This window comes from Poecile atricapillus, chromosome 1, assembly GCF_030490865.1.
Source record: "Poecile atricapillus isolate bPoeAtr1 chromosome 1, bPoeAtr1.hap1, whole genome shotgun sequence".
NCBI classification, from domain to species: Eukaryota; Metazoa; Chordata; class Aves; order Passeriformes; family Paridae; genus Poecile; species Poecile atricapillus.
The window spans coordinates 127,894,775-127,919,569 of NC_081249.1; the positions used below are offsets into that span (position 1 = coordinate 127,894,775).

Consider the following 24,795-nt stretch of genomic DNA (forward strand, 5'->3'; position numbering starts at 1 on the left):
TCGAGGATGTATCTAGCTCTGAACTCAGTAGATCTTTCCAAAAGATTGCAATTGCAAGAGTGCTGAGGAGAGGAAAAAGGGCTAATGAAGAGATTTAGATTTACTTGGCCAACTGAAAGAAGTGAACCTGGAGAGAGCCCTGTTCACTTCTCACTCACAGGGAGAGCAAGTCCTGACTGAAGGGCTTGAGGACTCAGGAGCTACTGAAGCTGAAAAGGTTGGGTTACGTTTCTAGGGGATGCATGATTGCAGAGAATCAGGAAAATAATTCCTTTTTACATTCATTTTTTCCTCTGCCCTGGGGAGAGACTGACAATATAGCAAACAGCCACTTTTGTTTCCAGGTAATGGTGATAATTTTCAGTGGAGTGTCCTCTACATGCTGTTTTACAGATCGAAATCAGCAATGAAACACTTGATACAAACTTGCCTAAACACGTCCTGTAGTCCTGATAGTTTCCACCTCTGTAATTTAGTATTTTAACTTGTGGAATAAGTCATGCCTTAAGATAGGGTGTAGTTATCCTTGATGAGAACAGGAAACCAGGTTTTGTGGGCCTGCCTCCAGCAGGAACCTGCACTCCAACCTTTATTTTCTTCATACAGGTCTTTATGAAAGACTTGACATTTCTCCTTCCTTCCTCACATATTATCTTAATGGGCTGTTAGCAAAGCAGAAATTCCTGCTGTTTTGAAAAGCCCACACAAATGATGGTTGTTATGTGAAGCAGTGCTGAGTTCAAAACTCACATATCTGTCTGACCATGGGCAAATCCTTGTATTTCCCTTTCTTCATTGTTCAGTCTGTAAAATTACGGAAATTGTAACAGCTCTGCACAGCTCTTGAGCCTTAAGTTGTTAAGGAAACTACATGAGCTCATGAACAAGTATGTTTTCTAATATCTACTGCTTGAGTAAAGCAGAGATTTACATTGACTGTTATTATGGCCTGAAGTTTTTATGATTGTGCTCCACACAGAAATATCCTGCACTTGATAGGATGCCTTTTGCATTTAACTTTGCCTGCAATGAATCTTGGCCTTACACAGCCCAAAGTCAAAGCAGTATGTGCCCTATTTAAGTAATGAGCTATTGATTTTAGAACTACTCACTTTATTACCATCATATGGAACTGGTCATAATCTGAGAACTCGTCTCTGAAATGGAAGCTGTTTAATTTTGGTTTGGGATAGGACAGAAATTGAGTTCAGGGATTTTACCTATTGAAATTTGGCATATCACAGATAAGAGGGACTGTTATCACAGAGCTGTGCATTGTACTGAAAGAGCCTGGGAAGAAATTCCTCTTCTTGCTTAAGCTCAGGCCTCTGAGCAGGCTCCTAATGTAATGCCACCTTCATTTGTCACTGGTTGCCGTACCCTGTGTTCTACTGCTAAGTATTTACAACAACTCTGGGATCAGAGACTCTGCCAAGAAGGCTCATGGGGAGGAATTTTGACCTACTTTTACATTTGGCACCACTTTGCCTGCCAGGATCAGGTGGACTGTGAACAGACCTTCGGTGGAGGGTCCAACCTGACTGGCACAGAGAGCCCTGGCGTGGCAAAGCAAGCAAAAAGCAGCACTGCAAACAGTCAGAGGTTCAACTCTGCTTCTCTTTTGCCCCGTTTGCTTGAGAATGCAAACTTTTCTGGGAGAAAGAGTGTGGAGGTTGCAAGTTCAGTTCATTTTTTGGTGTGCCTGTTTGTCTTCCTCCCTTTTCCTGCTGCTGGTTCTTTGCTTTGCAGCACTGGGGTGTGTGTGGAGGAGAATCAACTTGCTTTCTGTGGTTGCTTGAACACGTTGAAGCTACTCAAGCCATAGGATTTTTGAAGGTTCCTTACTCCTAGGGAACATAAATGAGAAGAAATGCTACCCATCTGATTTTTACAAGCCTACATTTTTACTTTCCAGTCTGTGATGCTGTTTTCTTTATGACTTCAACTGTATATTAGAAAGTTGTATTTGTCAAATAATAGAGACCAGTTTGTGTGTTTTCTCACTAAAAATGCTTCTCCCTCCCTCCCTTCTCACCTCCCCCTTGCATGTAACTTTGCAAAATGTTGGCAATTTGGTATCCCCACTTACAGTACATGAAGTATAAAACGGGGTAGTTTATGGAATAGATGTGCTGTACATGAGAAGAAAATCAGAGGTGGTTTTTATAGCTTTAATCTGAACATTGGGATGAAGTGATCCTGACTTAACAATGCCTATCCATTTCATTAGCTGTCTCTGGAAGGACCCTGGATGCCTATTTTTTTTTTTTTTTTTGGATGTAGACCAGGTGAATTGATCTTGAGTTTGCTGAGTTGATAAAATTCTGAATTCCATATGGAAATGAACTGACATGAGAGTGGGATTTGGGATGGGGACATGAGAGGGTTCTTTGAACCAAACTCCTGCTATAATTAGGATCTCAGAAGTTGCCTTCTAAGCTCTATTAAGCTATTGACTGGTTACAAGGAAACTTGAAGGGAATGTGTTTTAATTTGACCAAGTAGTAAGAAAAATAATGCTGTTAACTCCTGAGTGGATAAGCACAGAAACCCACCTTGAGAATGTGGTGGTGAAATGAGGGAAATAACCCAATGTACTGGCAGGAGCAGTCAGCTTCTAGATCATCAGGATGTTGATGGAGAGATTCATTGGGCTCTGAGAGTTGCATGTTCCATCCCACCCTGATTTTCCTGAGCAGGAGGGTGTTGGGCTTTCTCAAGAAGCAGAAGTTTTTTAACTGTAAGAACAGGAAATGTCTGAATGACACAGTAAATAAGTTGAGAGACAGAAGACCTGTTGGTGCTGATGGAGACCATCTCTTGCCCACAAAGTCACCGCTGTGGCAGGTTGAATTCATGTGTGGTGTTAAACAGTCTGCAGTTTGGAAGACAACCTTACATCATCGCTTCAGCAGCCATGGGAAGTTTCATCCTGCAGAGTTGGAAAGGCACCAAAAGGATGGTCTGTGATGCATGAAAAATCTGGAGTTTGGAGGCTGTCCACTGGTGTCCTGGTATCATCATCCTTCTCTTTGTTCAGAGCTTTAAATAAAAAGGTCACAACAATTTCTCTTTATTTAGTTTCTTCCTCCCCCTGGGGATTATTAATGGCCCTGAGGCAGATCCAGTCTCTCCTTGCATTCACTGCTGTGAGGACTAGATTCTGTATGAGACCAGTGGGAACAGAAGTTGGCTAGTATAAAATTAGGGAAAGCAAACTTGCTCATACTCCTTTCCATCCAAACTAGTTCTGTAGGTATTTTAAAGCAGCATAGTTTGCAGTGCTGAAAATTCATGAACTTAACCCCTGCAACTCATGCTGTGCAATGCTTTGGTACCTAAAAGCACATTCACATTTTTTCTTTCTTTTTTCTTTTTTTGTTTTGCTTTCAGCATATTTTTAGTAACTTCATGTTTAATGAAAGATATTAAACATCTTAAGGCTTTTACAGATTGTGTCCTGTATCTGAAAGATCCCATTTTACTGTATATTTTGTGAATTTTCCTCATCTACCTTCTACTTGTATCTTAGCCAATGACAGTGAGATTCCTAAGGCTACTTTCTCTTTAAGGGAATACTGCTTACATAAATAGTCCTTTACACCATCTCCTTGTTTTATAATATTAATTGTTTATCAGAAGACAGGAAATATTCCTTAGAAAATGTGTTTTCCTGCTTGTGCATGCCTTGTTACTATTTCAATTATGCAGATTCTTGATGCTGTGGAAATTTGTGCTTGATGACGCCAAGGCAGCTGCACGTTGTTAGCATTGTAGGCTGTCAGATGATCATGTGGGATTCTTGCAGCATGCAACATTCAATAGGATTGAAAAAGGGCTTTTGATGCAAGGCATAGCTTTCAGAATATATTTGTGCCTTTTAGTTAGCTAATAGAAAATCATAATTTATTATCTTTAAATTTAAAATGCTGCCTCATTTTTCTTCTGGTTGGTTTCATTTTGGCTTCACTAGAAGATGCATCTGGTACATCCACGATTGAGGAGTTTATTAATGATACTGTCGTTCAGTTCACTTACTTTTTTTCCTTTTAGAGTCCTAGCTAGCTCACAGATTACATGATCACATGTTCATCCAGTCATTCATTTAGAACACACACCACCATGCATGATTTCTTCTTCTTTCTTTTTCCTCTCTGCCTTTTTTATTCCTTTTAAGTTGCTTTGTCATGTTTTCTTTTACCATCCAGCTCAGTCTTTGTCTTCCCCTCGCTGCTATTTGTTCTATATTTTCCCATGCTTGGTTACTGCAATATTATTTGATTAACGGGCTGTGATGATGATGAACCTGCACACTGGAGGAGCAGCTACTACAGTGGTGATGAAGGGATGTAATAATGGTCGCTATCCTCGGAATTCTCTCTACAGTGACTGCATAATAGAAGAAAAGGCAGTGGTCCTGCAGAAAAAAGACAATGAAGGATTTGGATTTGTGCTCAGAGGGGCAAAAGGTATGTGCTTCTGTGTGTGTGTGTGTGTGTGTGTACGTGTGTGTGTGATGTGCAGTGGCATGAAGAAATTTATACATCTCAGAATATAAGCAGGAATTATTCTTGGTGCACTTGGTTGCTAGACAACAGGATTCTCTGTATGCTATACTACTCCGATGGATTTCGGAGCCTTCTCTCTGAAGCAGTTTGCATTTTTACATAGGATAAGCACTGCATAATCATTTTGGGGGGAGAAAGTTTTGCCTGTATTTCTCTCATGCTGGTGGATGTAGTATTTTGCCATTAATCTCTTCTGTTGTGCAGTTTACTTAACTATGGGAAACCTGCTTTCCTCATAAAAACTGCTGCTTTATTTCAAATGCCAGCCTGATTAAATAGGGCTGGGAATAGTAATAGACAAAAGAGGGATGTTTTGTTAAAAAGGTGTGGATCTTCTGCAAGGTGACATTGGTGCAGTTTTAGTATGAAAATATGATTATTTTTTATATCTTGAGAAGCTGCATGTATGTTGCATGGCCTGTAGTGTGCTCATTTTTAAAGCTGTTCATATGTTAAGCTGCACGGCACTTCTCTGTAGGCTAAAATCTATCATGGTGGCATTCCTACGAGTCAAAAAAGGCATTCTATTTAATGCTTTGCTTTTTAACTTTCAGTGCAGTTTTGTCCCTTTGTATTTAAAAAAAAGAATATATATATATGTGATGGTATGTCCCATCTCTTGCTCCCCCTCATTTCACATGGGTTCTCCCTTGACTTGCTTGAGCATGAAAATTATTCCATGTCTTCATTCTTAGGACATGGCTTTTGCTCTCCCTGTTCCCCACCCCTAAACCTAAACTGGTGCCACCGTGGATTTGCAGGGCTGGGAAAGCTTTGCCAGTTTTAGCCAAATGAAATGTTTGGAGTTGAAGCAGGAAAGCCCAAGGCACTGCCTTATCTCTGAGCATTGCTGTGGATTATCAGTGCTTTGAGCAGGGCTCACTTCCTCTGGGTGAGCCCAGCAGTTTCCCCCAGATTTTCTCTGTAGCAGCGGGGGCACCTCAGGTGAAAGACCCAAGGACTTTTCTGCCTGTGTGTGTACGTGACATAGAGGGGCAGGCAGGGCTGTCACAGGGCCAGCTGTGCCTCCTGTCCTAAAAAGTGATTTCTTCTGGTCTCTTCTTTGTTATACACATCTAAATTTAGGAGAAGAAAAAAAATTCTGGTTGATCTTTCTCATCCTTTGTCACCCACCCCACCCCCGTAGTTTGGCCAGATGCTCTCTCCTGGCTCCAGCACATAATTCATTTTTAGGAGGATGTTGCCAGAGTTACAGCATTCTTCCAGGCACACAAAAGGGTTACTTGAGCCAATACTGAATATCCTGGAATATCAGAACCCAGCTATGGCCTGGTGCAGCTGGATTTGGTTTGTGTCAGGAAAGGAGCAGGTATTTCCTCCTCTGGAAGGAAGACCTGTGGATTGCTATTGCAAAGGGGGTTGCACTCTGTCCCCAGCATCCGAATCTCCCGTGAGGCACATCCCTCTCACTTCCAGCACCCACCATTTTTTAACCCTAAATTGGAATGGCCAATGATAGGCCTGTAGTCAAGTGGTATTTGCAAGCACTCCATAACTTTCTTTTTTTAATGTGGTATTTATTTTTAAAGCTGACACACCAATTGAAGAATTCACCCCAACTCCAGCCTTTCCTGCCTTGCAGTACTTGGAATCTGTGGATGAAGGGGGAGTAGCATGGCAAGCTGGCCTGAGAACTGGAGACTTTTTGATCGAGGTAGGAGATCCTGAAATTTGATTCTCAGTGCTCTGTTGGGGAAAGAGTGATGTTCCCGTTGGAGAATTGACTCTGGAAAAAAGTGTGGGATGCCTCTGAGCAGCAAGTTCTGTGGGCTAACACCAGTAATGTTGATCAATTTAAAACTTCATGCAGCATTCAGGAAAGTAGTGATAGAGAACAATGGTCAGGCTGACTGGGAATTTTCTGGTTGTTCTTTTTGTCCTTTGGGAGTACACTCTCGGAGATATTTGGGAGGTCGTAGTCTTCTTTCAGTTACTGAAATTTAGATGAACTTCAATATTTATTGTGGGCTATCAGTTCTGGTTTCTTCTAAATATTTACAGGGAGTAACCAAAATTAATGACTTTTTATGCAACTATTTCTGCACTCAGAAATATCCGTGGTCTAGTGGCGTTTAGTAACCATGGAGAATAAAGCAAATTACTTGGGCTTGAAATTGAGTTTTTCCAACATTACACTGTAAATACAAAAAAATAAGCAATGGAAGTTATTGCAGTATAAATTACTTTATAAAAAGGGTATATTTAAGTGCTCTGCTCATTCATGCCAAAAATATCTCATGTTTGATATTTTAGAGGATTTTTTTTTTGTATTTTAAGTTTTGTTTAAATAGTTGGTTCCCCTTTTGAGTGTTGCTGGGCATTTTGGAGCAAAATAATTACTTGGGATTTTTCTTCCTCTTCCCTCCACAACCTTTTCATGACCAACAAAGGGATACCGTGGTTCTGTAAAACTGGGAATTGAAAATAGGTCTTTTGAGATGGATTGATCAACCCTTGTCTGCAAGATCTATTGATTTTACATTGTTTGATGTGTTCTTCTTCAGGCTCATGTATGGTTTGGTAAAATACTTCCTGGTGTTACAACGTTCATTTCTGCAGAGCTGGCTTTTGCATGCGGGAGAGGGTACAACACAGCTTTTTTTGGAGTGTGCCTTGAACTCCCATGGTGATTGAATTTAAATAGTTGCACCACTTCCTCACACTGTAGCCGTGAAAGAACAGGCTTTGCAGGCTTTTAAAGTAAATAGATGTGCATTTTTATCTCTGTCTTCAAGCACATTTCCCTTGCTGTTTGTTTACTTAAGAAGAAGCGTTTAGCGTTAAAGACCAGCTTACAAATGGAACTGCTGCGTTCCCTGGGCAGGGATCCTTCCAAAGCTCTCCCTGTTCCTGTTAGGTGGGGTTTTTGAAACAAGGCTGTATTTTTAGAGGTTGGTTTCTTGTCAGGCTTTTAATCCATGGGAAGTATGAAGAATCTGTACTGGCAGATTGCACAGATAGAATTGATCGTGAACAATGTGCAATTTAATTCATTATGGAATGAAAAATATGCCCATGGATTTTTTTAAGATCTCTGAAGGGGTGGAAGAAAGCTGGGTAACTGATTCTGCACAAAGCTTTACTGTTTTTTTTGGCAAATGAGAGAAGAATTATAATTAATTGCCTAGACAATTCACTCCTAGCCTTAGCTTAGAAGAGCAGCTAAACATGCACATACTGTGCTGAATCAGGAGGACGTTAATCCATACTCCAGCATATTTGTAATTAATTCTGAAAGAAGACATTATTACATGCAAATCAAATCCATTTCTGTTTAATTTATGTTCTTTGGGGTTATTCTGTTCTGAATTTTGCAACTTAATTAAAAGGATATGATAATCCTGAGAAATGACAATTTGGCTGTTGCAGAAGACTTTTCTGTTGGAGAAAGGAGTGATTTTTTTTCTGTTTTATGGCCAACATGCAGTGCACAGTCCTGGCTGGCTGGAGAAAGCCATCTTTAGAGATATTTACAGTGATGCAAAAGACTGTTGAAATAGGAGTCCACCTGCACTTCTAGGAATGCCAAACTACTTTATCTTTTGTGTTGAACGATAAGATTTAAATTTACATGTCAGCAAGTGGTTGTGTAGTCAGCCTGCCTTGCTGCTAAATTATTTCTCCCATGACTCTGAAGTTTATGCCTCTGTATGTAAGTGCCACCTCAAGCATTTGTAAGTAATGTCAGGCATTTATCATAAATGTCACATGAATAATAAAAGAGTTGATGGGCAACCAGGATCCTAATTAGTGCTATTTATTACAGTCGTGGCAGGCGCTGAGTGTTAGGGGGAGAGAGTCTGGTTTGGCAGGGGGCAAAATGAGAGGCACAGCAGATACTTCATTTCTGCTTCAGGAGGTTTGGTGGCTTGGGGTCGTGGAGATGAGGGGAACCTCACTCTGGAAAGACAGGTTTGACAGGGAGATAGATCCTTTCTTTGGAAAGCACAAGGGTAGGAGAAGACAAGGCATCATTTCTTTGTGTACAGGTATGGTCTGGAATCTTCTGAAGGAGGGAACACTTCAATATCAGCTATGAGACATTATAATAATTTATGTTTGGAGTTGATACATGTGGAGCAGAACAAATAAAAGATCAGTACAAAAAAGGAAGAAAAGGTGCTCTCTTGCTCCAGCAGATAAATGGAGTAGGGATTACCTGGAACAGCTGGCATTGTATCATATGACTGAGTTTTTATCAAGTGTGCAGTTCCTGATTTGTCCAACCTGTACAATTAATTTTAACATGAGACTTCAGAGGTGAACATTATACTTGCCCCTGGAAACAGTGCTTACAGAGTCTCCATGGAAATTTCTGACAGTGTGTGGTTTGTCTCCTCCTTGCTTCAAACCCAGCCGTGGTTTTTGTGATAAAAATTGTAAAGTGTGTAGTGGCTTTCCTGGATAGACCACAGGGCTAATGTACTAAAAAAGTGCAGAAGTAATTTTAGAGCTGAAGGAATGAGGTTGAGGCAGCTGTCAGTAGATGTGGGTTTTCATAAGCAATTCAAGAGATGCCAGTTCAATGTGGTTTTTTTTTTCCTTAGCTTTGATGAACAATCAGAGAACAAGGATGGGTATGATTTGGTTGTTTTAACCGAGATTTTACAGATTGACCTATGTGTTATTTTTCACTATTTTAGTTGATGTTTTCTTGAATCTTGGTATCAGCCTGATTTTAAAATATTTAGCCAAGTGCTAAATATTGCAGTCTCCTTTAGAAAAGGGTTAAAACTGTACAACCATCACTAATTCCTTTGTAGGTCATTAGTAACTCATCAGTGACTGGATTTCTATACTGTAACTGCTCAGGTTTGGAAAAATTCAGAGTGTTCTGCCTTGAGACATGACTTCAAGAATTCTTGAAGGTGGAGTAGTATTGGAGATTTGCTTTGATGATATAAACAAGTCTAACCATCTTTGAGTTAAGAAATCCATTAAACTGGAAGGCCTATTTTAACTCAGAATGTAGTTTTTTTGAGGATTTTACTGTTGTAGGACATAGATTGTCTTTAAAAATTAACCCCCACTGGATTATTAACCGTTTGTTCCTGTTGTGCCCATGAGTGTGCAGCTGTTCTGCAGGTGTTGCCTGATGTGGCTCGTGGGGATTTTCCCTGTCACACAAACAATAATGTTACAATATCAATACTCAGAAAGCTGAGTTAATTCTGCAATATTTTACCAGAACAAAGCATTTGTTCTCTAAATGAGGCATTGCAGTTTGCATTAGTGTGCCATAAAATCTCTTATTTTTCCAGATAAATTGAAATGTTATTGTCTTTGGAATAGCATGGCTGCTTATTTACATTCCAGTTAATATGTAAACTAGATAAACCTGGTGAATTATTCATTTAAAAAGTAAAAACAAAAGGGCAAAATTCAAGGTTTAATTTGAGGATCAAAACCAGAGATGGTAATAGAGGAACTGTCATCATTTTGCTGCAGAACTCATCAGCTGGTACTTTTACTAAAACATGCAAAATATCTGTAGTATATTTATTATATACTTATATATTATATTATATTATAATATATAATATAGATATTATATTTATATTATATAGTGTATCTGTATTTCTTCATCCTTGAAAGTTTATACAATTTACTAGCACAAACTTTTCTTTAACTGGTTTTGAGTGGAAAATAAATGTTTTATTACTTTATCATTATATTAAAGATATCTGTCCTCTGACTGCATGTAAGAAGTAGCAACAACCATTTAAAGAGACATTTAAAAAATATGAAATATCAAAAAAAACCCCAAAAAACCCCCCAACTTCATGCACAAATGGAGGTTCATATTCAGCAATAGGCTACTGGTTTTATTCCAGTAAGCACTTTCTACAAAGTTGAAAACAGCTGTGGGGAGAAAACTTTGAACTTTATTGTTGTAGCTTAGACTCTAGTAATTATGAATCTGTTTAGCAATGTTATGCCTTACATTGGTGTTCAATGACTGGGTGAATCAGTGGTTTTACAAAGCTGGCTATTACTGATTCCAGTCCTTTTAGCAATAAAGAAACCTTTCCATCCTTTGATAATCTTCACTAATTATCCTGGGGCTGTATTTTCTCTTATTTCTAGTATGAACTCTGCTTGCTTCTACCACCAGATAGAAATCTAAATTTTTTTTTTTTCCCCCATGCAGTCTCATGGGAACCATGATACTTTTTTCTGTCTTAGAAATAAGCGGAGGCTTTGTTAATGGCTTTGTATGAACAGGGATTCTCATGTTGCAGCTGAAAGTTTGCTCCTCTCCTCCCAGCAGCATGGACATCAGCTCCATGCAGTGCTTAATAAGAGTGGTGTGTGTGTAGGAGGAAAAAAGAAAACCCAGCATTCTCAGTACATTTCTGGGGGCTGGATTTAGCTCTCACACTTAGGCCTTTCTGGGGGACAAGCAGAGTTAGGTCCACATTAGTTCAGTGTCTTGCAGGAGGGATTTTTTTGCCAGCTTGGCTGCTGCTCCTGCCCAGCCAGGGAGCCTCCTGTTTGGCAGGAGAACAGCCAGGCTTGGAGCTGCTCTGTTCCTAGACAGCACCTACTTTGGGTTTGGAGCAACTCTACAAACATCTTTCTAATGATGAGGGGTTTGCCAAAACTGCAGCAGCACTAGAGTGTTTGAGCTTCTGGAGAGGGAGTTCCTGGCCAGAGCAGGGGCTTGGAACTGGATAGTCTTTGGTTCCTTCCAACAAAAACCATTCTGGGATTTTTTATATATGTACACAGCACCAGTCTGGGCACCACTATTTTTAAACCTGTATATTTAATTGACACATAATTTGATTTAACCAACCATTAGAGGAAAAAGCTTTTTTCTATTAACCAGTTACTCATTATCCTCTTGGTGGCATCTGTAAAATTATGTCTATTAAGCATCAGCAAGCCCCTGACACTGCTTAAAATGCAAGCTCTCGAGAGTCCAAACAAAACTTTCTTTCTGTTTTGCATTTTGGAATTCTCCTGCTGAAGTGTAGCTGCAGATGTACTGGAGGGTTGGGACAATGGGCTCTTGGAAAAAGAGCAGCTGTGATACAAGTGTGGAGCAGCCTGGTGTATCTGAGCAGCATCTGACCAAGGGAATTAATTTTTCACTTGATGGAGAAGTGTTTTACTTTCTCTCCACTTAAACTGAGTGACTGAGGGTTTGGGTTTGTTTAGGTTTTTTTCTTAATTTGTGTTTTTAGTGGATGGTGGCTGCTGAGTGAAATTTTTGTGCCCTCAGAGTGCTTTGGATGTGCACAAACCCACTGTATGTAGCTGTTTCCGATTGTTCTTTTTATCGGCTTTTTTCACGTATCCACTAACCCGTAGGAAGTGATGGTGTTCCAAATGTGCCAGTGTGATCATAAAAAAGAGGAACATATCTTGGTTCATTTTTAAAATACGTTATTAAGACTGTTTCCTTTTTGACATAGATGGAAATGGGCAGACAAAAAATAATTTGGCTCTTAGAGGAGCTCAGTTATTCACATATAAGCAAGTAATATGCTTTAAAATAAAAATGAAGAGCAGACAAGAATGAAAGCCCTTTGCTTTCCAGGCTGTGAGCAGAACTGGGAAGTCTTTTTCTTTAGCCTTGACTCTCCATGAGGTGTGTGCTGGGCTTTTGGTTCCCCAAAATTTAACAAGTAGCTCTTTGAAACTCTGCTGATTCTTATGCTATTTTGAGAGGAGGATTTGCAAGGAGTTGTGATGATAATGGCAGCAACAGCCAGAATTAGCTCTATGTGAATGTGTCCATTCAGTTCTCCATTTCAATTTTAAGGTATTTTGGCCTGGATGCCACAGTATTTCAGGAGACTTTCCTGACATTCCTATCCTAAGGGATTCTGCCAAAGCTCATGGGACTACATGTGGAGCGTGGAGATATCCACAGGGAGCTTTCTGATTCCTAATGAGTATGAAAACCACTGTTTCCCCAAATTCCTACTACAAAATCCTCTAAAACCAGCAAAGTTATGCTGTTTAACCAGCCAGTTTTTGGCCACCTAGAAGCTACCCAGAAGGCATCCAACCACCTTGGCCATCCCGTGATTCACATAAAGCCCAGCTCTGGATGGTCTTCACTCACGCAGAAATCTGACCAGCCTCTCTTCAAATAATGCAGGAATAATGCATCTCTTCCATTTCCAGCTCTCATGTGTTGGGGTTAAGTATTAAAACTAACACCAAATAAATAAATGTCATTTTTGTGGTGTGGTTGGGCAATTACCACAAGACATTCTATTAAACTTAATTTCCCTGAAGCCTGTTGTCTTTTTTTAGTCTCTGGATACTATGGAAACCTGGTTGCTGGATTGGAGCTATATGAAAAACACTACTTGTGCCTGGCATTTAAGGGGAGAAAATAACATTTCTTTTAATTGTGGGATGTTGCTACAAACCTGCAAAACTGCAGGTGAGGGAAAACAGATGACTTGTTTCCAATGGAGGAGAATGAACTGGCAAACTCCTATTGCTGAGGACAGAACTAATCTAAAAATCTGGAATTCTTCCTTCCTTATTTTCTTCCTTTTTCCTTTTCCTGGGGGAGGTGCAAGCATCTTACAAGCAGGAGAAATACTATCACAGGGAGTTGCATGTGTGTGTCATGGTTTCTTCATTTATTTGCTGGACAGTTTTCTTTTTCCTGTTCTGAGACTGCCAATCAATTTGTGTGACACTGAAATGGTCAGTGGGTTGTGTTTCATGAACCACAAGTCTGTGCAGAGGTTAAAATGAAGATTAGGAATATCTGATCGTCATATGCTTCATGAGCAGTAGCCTTCCCCTCTCTCCTTATCCCAAAAAGTCAAGTTTTCTGAAAAAAATAGCTTCACTCATGGACCCCTACTAGGCAAATATATCTTTGCTATTATCTCCAAATCTGAAAAAGCAAATGAGAGCTCTGTAGGTGGACATGTATTCATTTAGTGGTTTTTGGTAGGATTTCCTCAGTGTCATCCACTTCTAAGCTTTACTGTGGCACAAAGTTCCTAAACTGTTCTCGAGGTTTCAGAGGGGTTAAATAAATCGCTCCATGTTGGTACACACAGCAGACTCCCCACTGCTTCTGTGTGGGTGCTAAGAACTGCAGAAACACTTCATTTGAAGATATTCTGAACTTTTGGGTCTGATCTAGCAGAAGCTCTGCATTCCTTCAATTAATATTCCTATTAGATGCAATCTCTAGCATGTGTCCTCTACAGAAGAGTGGGTTCAGATATAATCCATTAATTGCTTAAAAAAAGCAGGAGAAGGCTTCCTTTCCCATAGCTATTCTCCTGCTAAACTGGCTGATGGTAAAAACATGGGAATATTCAGCGCTGGAGTTATCCCAATAAATGGTGGCCATCCCACTCAGAGCTGCTGCACTCCTCTGAAATTACTGTGCAACTCTGCAGGACCCCAGTGAGAGAGAAGGTGGCTTTCCAAGGAATCCCTGCCTTGTTTTTTTTCTCTACCTTCAAAGCATTTCCCATGGCTTGTGACTGTGGGGCTCAGCAAATTCATCTAATAAGCAAATTGAAATGTACTTTAAATCAATCAGATTAGAAATAACATTTTGCATTCTGTTGTGCCACTGATAGGAATCTTCAGAGACTCTTGTATGCAGCAATGAAGAATAATAATCCTTTATCACCACCTCATTTTTGCCTCACATATTCTGGCAGCTGTTTGGGGATCTGGATTTCTTGTTCTTCTCATCTTGTGGTACAAAGTTTTCACTTGTTAGAAAAATATCATTTCTCCATGGTCAAAATAGGAGTGTTGTCTCCTGTGTTGTCTTCATGTCCAAGTCGTGACTCTGTTTTGGGTTCTGGATGTGGCTGGACTTGAAGGTCTCCCAGGGCTTTGCTGATCAGAGCACTGGAAATTGTCCTAGCAAGTACATGGTTTCTCAAGAATGGGTGTATAGGATGATAGGATAAGTGTGCATAGCCAAGTGTTTTTTATTTGCTGATGAAGAGAAAATTTGAAAGCATAGAAGTACATAAAAAGAAGTAATGGAAGAGTTTCTTTACAGCCTTTTACAAAAAGGGTTGGTTCTGGACAAATATACAAAAATCTAGAGAGCAGATACCAAAGTCTTGTGTTGATTCTGCTGTATTTTATTAAAAAAAAAATACACACAGCAAAATCAAAGAATTATTTTTTATTTCACCACATCAATCTCCTCAATATTTTTTATTGCAATTCCTTCTACCAGAACTGTTCTCCAAACAACTGCTATTGTTTTTAATGGACTCGGCCTGTGCCTTTTCAGCACCAGATAGATTTGTGAGAAGCTGTGGTCATTGCTGACAGGCTTGTCAGTTGTTAACTGCATCTGGTGTATTTATTTACACTGGGGATGATTATAGCTCACTTTAACTCCTAAATTAAAGAGGAAATTGTTCTTAAATGGCCAGCAAAACAACCACTGTAATAATTCTGTAAAAGTTTCTTGGGTTTTTTATATGTAAATATGCCTTATTGATTGTGCCTATTTTGGAGCTGGCTTGTACAAAAACAGATAGATTTGGAATGGAACTGAAGATGGGTTTTGTCTGGGAGTAGCTCTTTGGTTCCCATAATTCCCTGTGCATTTTTAGAATAGTTTGGAGATATTTAATAGAAATCATGTGCACAACTAAAAAAGTGGTGGTTCTTCAGAGCTGGAAATTATGTAGGCAGCTGTTATCCAAGACTCAAAAACTAGGAATATTTGTCTCCAAAACTCCTTTTCCTGCATTTTTTCCCCCTGTTTCTTCTCTGTATCCCAAGCAAACCTCTGCAGAAGTGCTGTTAAGAACTTTGGTCCTTTTGCTACTTTCTCATGGTACGGGCCCAAACCTGGTTGCTTGAACTTGTTCCTATTCAGCTACCCCAAGGGATTGATCAAGGTGGTTTTCTCTGGATGAGTCTCGTTCCACATGTAAAGGTGTGAAAACCTCAGGCCTGAGATCTAGTGTTTCTCTTTCTTTGGCAGCTTTGAAGGTAAATAAACTTGCCCATGTCTTGAATGGTAGCAAATAATGCAAAATTGGGAAACTGCTGCCATTTTAAGGCCATGGTGGCCTCTGCTTCTTCTCTCAAGGAACAACACAAGAGGAAATGGCCTCAAGTTTGAGGGGAGGTTTAGATTGAATATTAGGCAAAATATCTTTCCAGAAAGAAGGTCCTGGAACAGATTGCCCAGGGCAGTGGTGGAGCCACCATTGCTGGAAGGATTTAAAAAGCTGTGTGGATGTGGCACTTGGGCACATGGATCAATGGTGGCCTTGGCAGTGCTATGTTAGTGGTTGGACTCAGTAATCTTTGAGGGTTTTTCCAACCTAAAACATTCTCTGGTTCTATCCTTGCAAATAAGTTGGGATAACTTGCAAGATTTTAGGGTTCTGTGAGGCAGTTCCAGCTTTCTGCAGTTGCCTTATCCAAGTGCTCATGTTTCAGGTGCTTCACTGGAACTGGAAACACAGTTCAGAACATTCCCATGGTGGATGAATCCTCTGATGGCTGCATGTGGTGGCTGGATCCTTTCTGAACTATTCAAACACTTCTAAAGCAGCTACACTAAATCTTGTCATTCAGGCACCAACTTTTTTCTTGTCCTTTTTCAAGGCAGATTGAAGTGAAAGATTCATTTTGGGTAGATTAGGATCTGTTAATATTAACTGTCACTGGAATAGAAAGATTGTATGGGTAGCTTTTTCCATCTCTGAAGGGATTATGTAGTGGGTAAATTTTTGTATTTAACCTTAGAAAACAGGGAAGGGATTGGAACATAAAAATGGAACTGGTACAATGTTCAACACCATTGTAAAAGTCACCAAGAATGCATTTTCCACATAGGAATATTGCCACCTTCCTGACATTACAGAGGAATTTTTAATGAGTGAAATTCCTTCTTCATTTGCATACTAACCCATATCTAATTGCTGGATTACTACTGAAGCTTCAGCTTGACTCTCTGAATATTAAAGAACATTTGATATTTTACGTAGTTTTATATTTTCTGTTTTGCTGCTTTTAATGTACAAATGAATGCCATTAATCCAATTTACATATTTCTAAAGACCTTTTGATGTAGTAAGATGTAAAAGTTGTTTATTTATTTATTAATTTATGACAATCTTATATGCAAAAATGCTGCTGCAAAGAAATTATCCATCCAGATAGTTTTAACACAGTTACTCATAATCAGCACAGATCAGTGACATGACAGCAGTTTTTGGGAGATGTATAACCCGTTCTAAGCATTAACTTTCAAATTGGCATGAATGTGCAAATCCACATTTTAGAAAACTCTAATTCTTATTTGTTTGTCTCCATGGGAGAATATCAGGGGTTTGTTGTTTTTTGCTTTTGGTCTTTGTTTTGTTGTTTTAGTTTTGGGGTTTTTTTCCCTTCTAATATCTCAATTTTATCAGATACTATAGACAAGGAACATTTTTTTCCCCGCTTTGAATTTTGGTTTCCAGTCCATAGGGATCCGAAAAAAGAAATGCTGCCTTCAATAAAATATGCCATGTTTGCACAGCAATTCCTTTATTGTTCTGCACTAATGTCTTTGGGAGAAGTGTCTCTTTTGAATTATTATTTTAATTAGTTTTGATTCACGTTGGTTCCTGTTCTCTCCCATGCATACTGAGAACTCTCTCACCACAAAGTTTACTCTGAAAACTGCCCTGTCACAATGACAAATATTAAAAAATCACTTGGTCTGTAGTTGTGGGAAGGTTCCTGCCTGTCTGGTACTTCATTTACTAAATATAAAATAAGATCTTTAGTCTGCAGACTTGAGAATTTGCTTAATGTGGAGTTTGGAGTGATGTATGCAAGCTTAGCCTCCATAACCCATTCCCAAAGGGTGCTCCTGCTCTCTGCAAGACCCGTCTGCTCCTAGCACAAGAAGGGGTTGATTTTATTTCATTCTTGCAGTATAGATAATCTGTATTTAAAAGGTTTTGTAAGATCCAGTCCTTCTGCCCTCTACTCATCTTTGATAAGTTAAACTTTGAGTGTTTTGGTCTAATTTGGATCTGATTTGGATCTGATTTGGTCTGATTAAGATCCTCCAAGCAGTGAATGAGCTGCTATCAGACAGGCAGAGAGACCAGAAATAGATAAAATGTAATCCCGACATACTTCTCTTTATTTGCCAATCTTCTTGCTAATGAGAAAAAATAAATCAGGAAAGAAAACTCTTACAAATGCTGGAAGAGATGGGGAGAAAACAAGAAAAGGGGGAAAAAAAAAGTGATTACAGATTGTTGGTTTTTTTTCTATCAGCCGACTGATCCAATGATTTAACAGACTGTGAGGTGTTTTGTGATGCAGAATAAAGCGTTAAGATATCAACCTGAAGATCAATTTTGTATTTGCAAGTTAACACCTTTGCTGAATGGCTCTGTTGGAATTTTAAGATATATTAGGAGTGGTTGAAGGAGGAAGGTTAGACTTAGACTTGGAATTTCAGAACCTCATTTAAAATGTAATGTTTACTAAACTTACTGTGCAAGGTAGAAAATGCACACCAACTAATTTCCAGAAGGAATAAAGACTAAGAGCTATGCAAATAAAAATAAAATAGTAATTTTTTTCTTCAAAAATTTTGTAGAAATTATTTCTTTCTTAAGGACTTCAGACCATATCTGGGCACTAAACAAGGGCCTGGTTGACCCAGGTTTGGGACACAAATGCTCAGAAGACACTCCGGGCAGAAATGTATGTTGAGCTGGATAAATCCAGTCCACGTGTTTCCACATAAATACCAGTAGGCAGGCAATGGCAGTACATGTTTTGAAAAATTAAACATTTGAAAACTGTCAGATTTATGGCTTTCCATCAAGGCACTGAATCACTCAAAGGTTATCAACAATAAAATATGGGAATTAGGGTGGTAGCATACTGTTTATATGTGGGAAAAAAGCATAAATCCAGCACTTTCTAACATCTGGGAACCCTGGCCAATCTTTAAAAAAATATTTTGGTTACCCAAATTCCTCATTTTTGGAGGAAATCTTAAAAAGGTGAAACCACTGATTGTAATTGTAGCACTCTCATTACTCCATCTCTTGTCATCCTGATGTTAGTGCCAGCTGTCTCCTCAGATTCCTCTGTTGGGGACTGGAGATAAGCCCGTGGTTCAAGCAGAGATGTCCAAATTGTGCACCTCATTTCAGTCTCAAAATAAACTTCAGAACCCAGTAACAGAGCTGGAATGGAACAATTCAAGTCCAGCTCCCTGAAGTGCTGTCATGTTTTCCAGGCATTCCCGGGGCCATGTGGTCCGGAGAGATCCCTTTTCTCCGAGCATTCCTCATGGCAGTGGTAGCCTGAGCTGGATGTAGCTGCCTCAGCCACCACATGTATCCATCTCTTCAGGCTGTTCATGTTTTGTGGCAGCTTTGGCAGCCTGCCGGGATTTTTCTGAGTAATGCAAGTGGTGGGGAATGATAATAATAATACTGTTAACCCTTTGGTTTCTCAGCCAACCAGGAGGAGGATTTGGGGGAGCAGAGCCTCCTCTGCCCCCCTCTTTCCCTGTGCCCCTCCAAAAATGCACCAATGAGTATGTGTTAGGAAGCACAAAAAGATACAAGGATATGAATAAGCTTTCTAAGGAGGTGAGAGTATAAAAAAGGAAGATGATATGATTCTCCCTCTGACAATTTTTTCCAGCAGTTTGAAAAATATGAAGAGAAATTCATTGTTTTCTGCTGTTCCCCTTCACTCCCAAGGTCAAATAAGAATAGCAACCATGGTGGTTAATGCTGACAACCTTTCTCCATCCTTGTCTGGCTTCTACAAGGGAGAGATTTGCAGTGGCAATATAATACAGCACTGTGAGCTTTTTCCCTTGGCTGAGGCAAAAGCTTCCCAACTTCTGCATGGAGTGATTTCCAGGGGACACTAATCCAGCACCGAGAGCTGGGGGCAGCTGAGTTATGGTAACATTATTAAAATATTGACAGCATGTCACTGCTATAGGGATAGGATGACTATATAGTGATAAAGGCAGGGCACAGGAAAGATGAATAAACTGTTCTAATGCGGGGAAATGAGTAAGAAGGGGGAAGCATATGGGATTGAACTTCCATGGAAATGGACAGAAGACCACAGACATTGATTTCACTGACACTGCTGATATACAAATCAACTCTATCACATTACGATGATCTTCATCATATTCCTGGTTTGGTGGAAGGTGTCCCTGGTCTAGTGGAAGTGTCTCCCTCATGGCAGGGGAGTTGGAACTAAATGACCTTTAAGATCCCTTCCATCCCAAACCATTCTATGATTCCATCATTCTCTGAGATCTCTACACAGGCCCAGATAATTTTTCCTGTTATCCTTTGGCTGGAAGATGCAGTTTTTTTCTGCTGGGAAGTGCAGATTTTAAGCAGAACTGCTGCTAACTGTGCTCAGTGTGGGAAAGGAAGGTCCCTGCTGCTTATGTGCCACCGCCTGCCATGGCCTGTTGAGGATCAGCCCCCCAGCCCTTCACATCCTCAGCCTGGTTAATGAGCTTCCCTGGGCTTCCTGCCTGGCAGCAAACAATGCCACCGCACCAGCTCTCGAGTCACCACTAATTGAAGCAGCACAATTATCAAATTCTTGGCTTCGTTCCACATCTGAAATAAAACAGCTGTGTTATAATGTTACGATCAAATTCTTTCTCTGTTATATGACCTAATAAATTAACGGTTTGGAATGGTGCGTTTGTGACTCAGTTTGTCACTAAAATATCCTAATTCAATCAATGGTCTTTTGGATAAATTTCACTGAGTTTGCTTGGTCTGAAGAGAAATTTGGCTGCTCCAAGCCATCCATTCTAGGAGGACTGAGGTGGTCTCTGGGATACAGAAAAGTAATGAAAAAAATAGAAAATAATGACATATTTCTGGAAAGAATTGGCAACACAGAGAAGTGCTGCCTCATCAGTTTAGAGAGAGACACGGGTCAGCTCCTGAGAGCTCTCAAAATTGTCCTGGATTGGAGCTGTCTGGATACACTTTATGTGGATTGATGGCTCTGCAGAAAGCCTGACCCAGCATGTGGCAGGATAACCCTTGCTACAACAAGCTCAAGGGTGAAAAATTAAACAATTCCAGAGCAATACATGGCTTGCAAAATTAAAGCATGAATTAAGTGAAACAGGATTTCTCTTTGGCTCTACAAGTATTTTTATTTGCTCTGATACTGAAAATTTAGCATACTTCTACACAGATTGGCCTGCTTTAGATACCTTTTAAAATAAAAGATATCTGCATGTTTCTTTTCTTTCCTTCCCCATTTTTTTTTTGTCTATTAAGAGTGCAGCCACCAAAAAAGACAGTGTTGTTAAATGGCTTCTAAACAGTGTCACTGAGAATTAGGAAGCTTTAGTTTAAAGCCAGAAATATGAACAAGGGAGAAAAGACTTTAAACCCTGCAGAGTTAAAACTCTGTGGTATGGCTCACCAAAATAGATTTTGAGGAAGAAGTAGCCAAAGGCACAAAAATATGATGATAGATGTTTTTCTTTCAAATGCACCAGAAACAGGGAGGTCTGTCAGAGGTCAGCAGACCTGAAGAATGACGGACCTTTAGAAGGCAGCACTGTTGAAAGAGAATGTTACTGATGGAAACCTCAGAGAGTTCTTAGTCCAACTATGGAGGAGTTTGGGATACGGCTGCTTCCTCAAGACACTTAGAGTAACAACCTGAGAACTGAATGTCCCCACAGCTGGAGAGCTGGTGTTAGTGTCAGAAAGATTAGAATTGCTAGAAAAGAGATTGAAAAACCCACCAGTCTTCAGGAGGCAAAATTTAGCATTTCGTGATATGGTTCAGGGGCATGGTGGTGTTCAGTCAAAGACTGGACTTGATAATCTTGGAGGTCTTTCCAACTGTAGTGATTCCAAAATGGGAAATAATGTTTTTGGAAGAAATTGGTGATTGTATGAATAACTGCCTTGGCAGTCTCAGCTTTCATTTGAACATTGGGAAAAATGTGCTTGAAAACCAGCTTATTGTGTAGTAACAGAAAATTACCTCCTGGGATAAGAAATAAAGGGTAAATGGGCTGATTTCAAAATACAGGGAAAAGGAGCACAGTTTTTGAGGGCTGTGCTCTGTGAGTTGTTCTGTTAAATATGTATAACAATGATCGGGTGTAGGATCTTAGGCATAATACAAAACCAGTAAAGCATTTGGAGCTTAACTAAAAGAGCAGTAGATGCCAATGTTGAGTATGTCAAAGGAAGTGTACCTGAGGAGGAATCCCCCCAGGCACCAGGATGTGCTGGGGCTGACCAGCTGGAAAGCAGCTTTGCAGAGGACTCAGGGATCCTGGTATTTCTGCTTTCTGTTCATTAAATGTATTTGTGCCTCTATTTTATGGTTGGATTAAAATACATGCATGCAAAGTGCAAAAGATGTCAGAAATATGAGCAAGGATAAGCTGTTAAGGGACAGAAAGAGTGGCAGTAAATTAAATTCTTCCTGTTTCATGTCAGGTAGCTCTGACACATGGTATAGATTCGTACGTGTAAGAGGGAAATGTATTTCATATACTCTAATACTGAGCAAGAAAAAAATGCAGCTACTAATTTGTAAAATATGTCTTTTATTTATTGAGCAAGTGTATGGAATATTTCCCTCGTTCTGTATAATGACAATCTCCACATTTTTTCATACAATTAGAAAAATACTGTGAGCAAAATTCAACACTGGGAAATGATCAGTGCAGTTTCAGAAGGTTTAATTTGGTATTAAACACAGAACACAAATATATCAGTGAGGACAGAAACCTTCCTAAGTCATTCCTTCCTAAATACCTAAAACTCTGCATCTTCAAGAACAAGGAGAGAGCCCTGAGCAGACAGCAAGTACAAGACCCCCCCTGACAGAGCATCACCAGTGTGTGCCCGTGGTTCTATTTTACAGCTCCAGTTGACTTGTAACACAGCAACTGTCTCCAAGCAACTGTGAGAAATACCGGGACGTACAACGAGGATACAGAACCCGGCAGGGACAGGGCTGGTCAGGCAGTTCTGCACCCCTTCCCACCCTGCCTTGGCTTCTGCCTTCCCCTGGAAAAGGCTCCAGCTGCCTTGGAGGTGGCCCTTGCCAGCATGAAGCAGCCATCCCTGCGGGTGGGAGATGGGATTGGGCCATCAGCTGCCCACATCAGTCATTTTGCCAGAATAACTCTTCACGTATTAATCGATTCAGCTCCCTCGTCTGTGCTAGTGGGGCTTGGCAAAATGGTCTTTTTGAAGCCAACTGACTCCAAACAAGCTCTCAAAACCAAAACAAAATAGCTGTAGATTTAATATAATTCACTAGAATCAATATACAACAAAGAAAGAAAATTTATATGTTTAATATCATTTCTCCCCAGCTGCTTTATCAAATTGCAAAACTAGCAATATATGTAGGAAGTGTCTTCTTTTAAAAGGTAATAATGTACAGTTGCAGTCCTTGTCCTTCTGAGAAAGCTTATCATTTTGTTATTTGCTGTATTATGTTTCAATTAGGACCCATTCCAACCATTTAAAAGATGCAGGAATGGAGCAATCCACTTCCCCCATTTTAATTCCAGCAGAATATTTGGAACCCTTTGTGGAAGGGAATTGTAATCTATGAAATACTTGCTACAGAACCTAGTAACGAAAGAGGATTTCTTCTTTTTATGGTATAATTTGTGTAGTCATTTGTGTGACTGTTGGTTTGGGGTATTATAATCTTGAAGAAGTGTTTTGAGATTAAAAGCTTGAGCCTTTTCTTAGGGGGAATTAAGAGCTAAAAAGAGGGGAAAGAAAAGGAAGGGGAAGGCAAGGCAAGGCAAGAAGCAAACACAAGCTTGCTTTTTGCTTGTTAGTTTGCCACAGTTTCTTCTCCCCAAGCCTAAATTGTCCGGCTTGAGGATGATGCTGGGACATGCACTGTAAGGCTTGCCTTGATTTTCCTCATTTATTCCCTTTTTCTCTTATTAAATTCTAAAAAGTCTACAGTGAATGAGTTCTGTTAGTGACCACACATTAATGGCAGATTACTCCCATTTTACAGACACTTTCTGTACTGTCACTCATCACTGCTATTCAAACCAGAGGTACTGCTTTAGTGATCTGAATAACTCAACCCAACAAACTTGCTGAAACATGTTTATATCACAGATTTCATTGTCTTCTCCAGCTGGAATTTATTAAAAGGAAGTAAAAGCTTCTGGGTAGGAGAATGTGGCAGATCATGCAGCAGAAACATCAATGTGCTGACAGCCCTTCATGAGTACTAGCTCCTCTGATTAGCCTCTTTCAAACCATTATTATTATTATTATTATTATTATTATTATTATTATTGTTATTGTTGTTGTTGTTGTTGTTGTTGTTGTTGTTGTTGTTGTTGTTATTTTTATTGTTATTATTTTCATTTTTTATTGTAACATAAATGGCACACAGCATTTGGTGCACACCCAATGCTTTGGAATTGTCCATGTTTTCAAGATGGTCCCATCACATTTGAGAGGAAATGGCCTCAACTTATGCCAGGAGAAGTTTAGGTTGGACACTAGGAAAATTTTCTTCACTAAAAGGATGGTCCAGGCTGCCCAGGGCAGTGGTGGAGTCCCCATGCCTGAAGGGATTTAAAAGCTGTGTGGATGTGGCACCTGGGGACATGAGTTAGTGGTGGCCTTGGCAGTGTTGGGGAATGGTTGGACTTGGTGATCTTTTTCCAACCTGAATGATTCTATAATTCTATGAATATATGCATACAGATCTATATTTTTTTCCTTTCTGCTTGACAAAGAGATTTGAACTGCATCCCACCCATTCCATGATTAGATCTCCATCCTGAGAATATGATATACATATATATTTTTTTTTTATAGATATATATATATATTCTCTTTCTGTGAATACAGATGAAGTTGCTGGGTTTCTCCTTTTCTTCCTCTGGAATATTTTCTGTGTGCTGAGGGAAAAAAGGCAGTTCATTCTCTCTAGCTCTGGGTAGCAGCAGGAGAGCTGGCTCCTTAGGCAGCCTGGGGTGCCCCAAGCCACGCTGTGAGGGATCGGGAGAGCTTTTGGGGCCCCTCTGGGGCTGGGAATGCAGGGAGCAGCAAGGAAGCCCAAACATCCTCCTGTCCTGCCCTGGTGCTTCCCGCAGGGAGAGCTGGAAAACGTGCTGCAATCTGGAGCTCCGTGGCCCACTCCTTCCCTTCTCCTCCTCCTGCTCCACCCCTGCACA

General features: G+C 40.0%; 1 protein-coding gene across 1 annotated transcript in view; it reads left to right on the forward strand.

The window, feature by feature from the left end:
- The window catches only part of SHANK2 (SH3 and multiple ankyrin repeat domains 2), a 278,930-nt gene that overhangs the window by 160,147 nt on the left and 93,988 nt on the right, over nt 1–24,795 (forward strand). Inside the window, exons 17-18 of the mRNA XM_058861253.1 lie at nt 4,387–4,469; nt 6,119–6,243. Coding sequence (XP_058717236.1) covers nt 4,387–4,469; nt 6,119–6,243 — 208 coding nt within the window. The remainder of the gene's footprint in view (nt 1–4,386; nt 4,470–6,118; nt 6,244–24,795) is intronic.